Genomic DNA, 5,712 nt, shown 5'->3' with positions numbered 1-5,712 from the left:
CCCCCCCAAATACTCCAGACAATGTACAGCCATCTTAATCTGAACGGTGGAATCTGGCAACCACGTTGGAGCACCTGCATCCGTCCAGCCTGACCCGCTTTTGTTCTGGTTCGACCCCCTAACTTTAGCCCCTAATTAACCCTACAGAAACTAATTAAATACAGCTCTAGTGGACCAGACGCCAGACAGAAAAAAAACCAGAAGGAGGAGGAGGACACAGGGAATTGAGCGGAGTAAGGGGAGCGAGCCAACGGGACAGGCAGGAGCGGGAGAGAGGGGAGGAAAAGTTTGGCCTCCAGCCCTTGAGACCGGTTCAGACACACAGAAAGACGGAGAGAGTGCTGTAGAAGAAGGGTGTTTGGGTGTCATTGTCAGCCTGGGTTGTCCCGAGCTGCATACTGACCGTATACTCCTTTACATGCTGTTGTTTTATGTGGTATTTTGGATTCTTCCTCACAGATGAGTATGGTTGCCAACTGCTGTAATCACAAGCGCACCAGTCACATGATGCAACTGATGCCCTGGAGATATTTGGGAAAGGGTACAGACAGGATGGGGAGAGCCACGGAGAGACAAGAGTAGCGTAGAATGAAAGCAGGAGGAGGAGGGAGGAGAAAAGGAACGTACGGGACAGGATTGTAAGAAAGAAGATATATAAATATGGGTTCAAACCAGCCAAGTGTCTTTGGCAAGACGCTGCTGCTCCTAGTCCCAGGCACAGCTTGCTAAGTGATAGAGAAAGTAATTAAGAGAAGCCTGTTCAAGTAGATAGGCCTGTAAAGGAGATTTGAAGAGGGGAACTGATTGTGCATGTCTGATTCCAGCTCTTCAGAGAGTTCTCAGCCCCAAGGCTTAGCTTTCAAAGGGCCGTCTCTCTCCCTGTCTGTCTCTCCGTCTCCTTCCTTGTAACATACAAACAAAATATGACTCTCTTTCCACACAGCAAGCACACACATGTTCATAATAGCTGAATATAGGACATAGATCTATCTATCTATTGATATATCTATGGCTTAATTGAAGCATATTAGTCTCTTACTTTGTATAGTACTACTGCAGTATACTGCAGTACTATTGGACATTTGAGGATCACACAATGTTATTTTCCACAGTGTATTTTTTCCGAATCCACCTCCACTAGGACACAATAGAGCAACACTGCCACCTAGAAGACGGAGGAAGGTATACTTTGTTAATCCTGCAGGGGGAAATTCAATTTTTTTTCAGGAGGCAAACGGGCACCTCTCAAGCTACCAGTCCACACTCTGTCCCCGGGTCCATGCTGGGACTTGAACCAGCGACCCTCTGCATCCTTTACCAGAGGCTACACTACCCTGCAGATAGCTTGGAGAAGTGTGCTGTCTCAGTCTTTGAGGCTATTGGTCAAGTCTGACTTCAGTTGCGTACTTTGGAAAATGTATTTGATGAAATTTTACTTTTCTTTTAGAATATTGTATGGCCCTAAGTATTAAAAAGCTACAGCCTAATTTGAAAATCCCAAATATTCATCATACATCCCCTCCTTTCTTCCATTTACAGTAAAGCTCACAATGTTGCGGGGAGAGGAAGACACAGTATGTGGTTAGTTGCACAGAAAGACATTTCCCTGAAAAATTAGTACTTGTGTTTTAGTTTCTTTATGTTTTTGTTCATGTTTCTGCTTTTTTAAGGAGGGTTCTCTTTTTTAAACCTCTTACATTGTTGAATAACAGCAACAGAAAAGCACTTCTTCTTTCCTCTCCTGTTGAGTATTTTTTTTAACTGAAATTTTTTAACAACGTACTAGTAACATGTTGTCTTGGGTGCTGCAAACATTCTTAGTCTGAAATAAATACATTCAGAGTGGAATGGACGATTGAAATGATGACTCATTTCTAAAATGGATCCTTTGAAAAACAGATGTCATGATGATTGCAACAGTCTAAAATACGATCTTTCAGTAGAAAATCTATTCTTGTTTCAGAGATTATGAACGTGTTAGGGGCAAATGGAGCATGAACAGTACATTTTTACTTGTTGTTTTAACTTAATTCAAAATAAAATATATGCTGTGTGACCACAATGTGGGAAAAGAAACTTGCAGTGATTTAGTGAGAAACCTTGTCAACAGACAGTTACTTCAGTCTCCCTTCACTCACTGTCCGGTTAACAGGAAAATGCACAGCATGGTTTTTAAACGGCATAAATATTGTAGTGTTAAATACATAGTTTTGTCTACAGAAAGTGGTGAAGTGATAAGTACAACATTATACTTAACTCCAGAAAGTAATGGAGAGAAAGTATTAAGTCTCACAATTATGGATATTACTGGATATAAACGCATGTAGGCTGCCTCTAAACAAACTTATAGCAAACAGGTAAGAAAAGGCCAATGAAATGTATCTACTGGTGACATCTACTGGAGAAACTGGAAAAGAATAATATATCCAAATAAATCCTCAATCTGGTGTCCTCTGCTGGTAAGAGACAAGTCAACAGCTCTTTGAATTACAGGGTTGTGAACCTTTCAGTACAACTTACTAAATCGAGTCATAATTTCATTGTTGGGACAATTTCACATTTTAAAGTGTTCCAATAGGCCTACCTATAGCCTACTCATTCAAATAGGTACGGTTTACATAACGTTCTAACAGGTATCACATTAAAAAGAGAATATCTTTCAGCAGAATTGAAATTAATGGTGTATCTTTTTTTGTCAAGAATTACATTTAATTCAATTTTGCTGAGTGAAGAAAAGAACATTTGCCACTTTTTCCAGGGTTTCAAATACAGTTGAGATTACTTTAGAGATTGTGTTCACATCCTAGAGTGAAAATGCAAATAATAAATAAAAAATCAATCAAACTTAAACGACCAAAGAGAGGAAATGACTTTATTTAAGTGGTAAGCACATTACATTAGCTAATTTGCCCTGGTGTCTGAAAAAAAAACTCCGTCTGTCATGAGTTACACCACTGTCGTAAAACGTCTCTGTCTGCTGTGGTTGCAATGGCGTTTGCTGCGACAGCACTTTCCGGCAGCAGGGAAATCGAGGAGAAAGCAGCGACAAACGTCGCCAGCGGATACGTGATCGCCTCAAAATCCTTGGATTTATGCGATATTCGGTGAACTAACTCGTATTTAGATTGTAGAGCCCTTCGCCTTGTGGATGAGCTTGTGTTCAACGTTTTCCAAGCGTGAATCTCCACCTTAATGCGGTGGGATGGCCACAGTGCCGCCTGGGCCTAGTAGCGCACTGCCTTCATCCCCGGCTGAAATTCCTCCTTTCCCCGGGGCTGGGAGCGCGGAGCCGGCGGTGGAAGACGGAGAGCCGGCTTGTCACAGAGAGGACTGTGTACCCGCCGGTACAGGGAAGACGTCGGAGCCGGTAAGCGACGTCAATAGGTCGGTTAATAAGAAGCAAAAAAACATGCTAGCGCGAGCTAGCCCGGCGGCGCTGCACCTTAAAATGCAAGCCCGAGAGCAGCAGCAGCTAAACGGCTTGGCCTGCCCCTTAGAGGACGCTGACAGCCACCAACACACAGGAAACCGGCCTGACAACCCGAGACCGTCCGCGGACAACTGTGACAGCAGTAGCAGCAGCAGCAGCGGCAGCAATGAGGATGCTCCAGCCGCTAGACACAATAGTGAGCATTGCCAACATGGAGGCCACAGCCCCTTTTCCAAAAACGGCAGTCACTCTCCCCTAGTTAACAATAGCATGAACGGGATGCCGGGTTTTACAAGAACTGAGGCGGCCTACAGCCACCTTGGGGACGAGGGGAAAGCGGGGTTTGACCTTAGGGAGCCACCGAGACCGCCCAGCATCGAGCCGCCGGATGCCGGGCCCGGCGGAGAGCAGAGCCTCGCTGACCCGCAGCAGCAGCAGCCGCCCGCCGCGGAGCTGGCCCGGCTCGACCTGAGCAGCTCTCCCGGCCGAGCGGAGGAGGACAGCCACGGCATTCGCTATGTCCGCTACGAGTCCGAGCTCCAAATGCCGTGGATCATGAGACTGATCACCAAGGACTTGTCTGAGCCTTATTCAATTTACACCTACAGGTACTTCATCCACAACTGGCCGCAGCTCTGCTTTCTGGTGAGTGTGACACTGAAACCATCACAATGTAAAGGAAATGCTTGTATTCACTCTTTTACTTGTGCTTATCAAGTCAAAATGAAGTGTGAGCTACCCTCCTGGCCTATGGACTTTGGTTACTGAGGCATATCATTATTGGGGCAAGGTGTGACAGCATACTTGTGGCTTTGTGACAGACAGACAGACTAACAGATTACACAGCCTATGTGAATTTGTCACTGAGCACATTGGTTTGGAAATTGTATTGTATCTGTTGGTAGCTTCAATACCCACTTTTCTATCACAAAGCCTTGATCCTTGTCAGTTTATGTAATTTACGTTGGAATTAATAGCTGTCAAATCAAGAAAAGTTGAACTGACATGGCACTATCCCTTTATAGTTCATCACTAATGTAAGGGTCTTTTTGTCCAGTCATATGTACAGGAATGTAGCAGAAAGCCAAGGTTTAAAACCCTTACTTTCTAGTTTAAGTCGAGACTAATGTGCTGTCTGCAGATGTTTCCTCTTGCACTAACAGTGTCCACTCAGTGATTTCTACTTTGACAACCTCCTTTCTTTGCATATCCTTTGAGCCTCAATGTTGTAAACTTCCCAGTTCCTGTTTGTCTGGAACGACTGCATATAAGTAAGAGGAAGCGCCATGAAATAAAGGTCAGAGGTCAGCTCAGAGATGACAGGAACTGCTGGCTTTCAGCAGCCACCCCAGTAGACACACGGAGGACCTAACTGTTGTGTGTCTGTCACAGGCCATGGTGGAGCAGGAGTGTGTCGGGGCCATCGTATGTAAGCTTGACATGCACAAGAAGATGTTCCGTCGTGGCTACATCGCAATGCTGGCCGTGGACTCAAAACACAGAAGGAAAAGCATCGGTGAGATCTGGACTCTGGGTGTAACAAACAGAATACACACGAAACTCTGTCCTTTCGCAATGTGGAGCCGAGACTCCGTTGTCCAACAGCGTGTTTTTTTTCTTCTGCACACTGCAACCAAATCTCTTAATGCAAATGCAGTATTTAGATAAGTTATCCACTCTGAGTGGATTTGTAACACTATACTTTAACCTTTAGTGACATCGTTTACCTTTTGCCTTTTTTATACTACCAGACAGCAAGCCAGACAAATAGAAAGTCAGTTGGAATTTAATAAAAAGATTTGATATTATTAAAAGATTTTTTTTGCGTGCCATCACTGACTGATACTATTTTGTCATAGGTACTAATCTGGTGAAGAAGGCCATCTATGCCATGGTGGAGGGTGACTGTGATGAGGTAAGAAACATGGGTCATTTCTCCAACCAGGCTTTAGTAAATTCAGAGAATATTGAAGTTTCTGAGAAAAGGGTTAAACACATATGGGATGATGCAAACATGCACAGGCTTTGAGCCGGCATTGGCACATATTCATAAGCTGTTATTCATGTTCCAGTTCCAGTTCCATGTTATTCACTCACAATGCTAGAGTATGCAGTAGACTTGAGGTCAGTCTTGTATTTACCAAACCAAACTGTACAGAAAAAGAGGAATAACTCAAAAATATGGCTAATACATTACAACACACAGAGCAATGATTCATGCATTCATATTTATTATACAGGAAAGTTAAAGAGTAACATTACATTACAATATAAACGGGCCT

At 43.8% G+C, this 5,712-nt stretch overlaps 1 protein-coding gene across 1 annotated transcript in view; it reads left to right on the top strand.

Moving 5' to 3' along the window:
* The first annotated feature begins 2,965 nt into the window (after positions 1-2,965).
* naa30 (N-alpha-acetyltransferase 30, NatC catalytic subunit) overlaps positions 2,966-5,712 on the top strand; it is an 8,165-nt gene continuing 5,418 nt past the window's right edge. Inside the window, exons 1-3 of the mRNA XM_032542594.1 lie at positions 2,966-4,075; positions 4,823-4,946; positions 5,290-5,345. Coding sequence (XP_032398485.1) covers positions 3,203-4,075; positions 4,823-4,946; positions 5,290-5,345 — 1,053 coding nt within the window. The 5' untranslated portion in view covers positions 2,966-3,202. The remainder of the gene's footprint in view (positions 4,076-4,822; positions 4,947-5,289; positions 5,346-5,712) is intronic.

This window comes from Etheostoma spectabile, chromosome 18, assembly GCF_008692095.1.
Source record: "Etheostoma spectabile isolate EspeVRDwgs_2016 chromosome 18, UIUC_Espe_1.0, whole genome shotgun sequence".
NCBI classification, from domain to species: Eukaryota; Metazoa; Chordata; class Actinopteri; order Perciformes; family Percidae; genus Etheostoma; species Etheostoma spectabile.
This window is presented reverse-complemented; position numbering and strand designations above follow the sequence as displayed.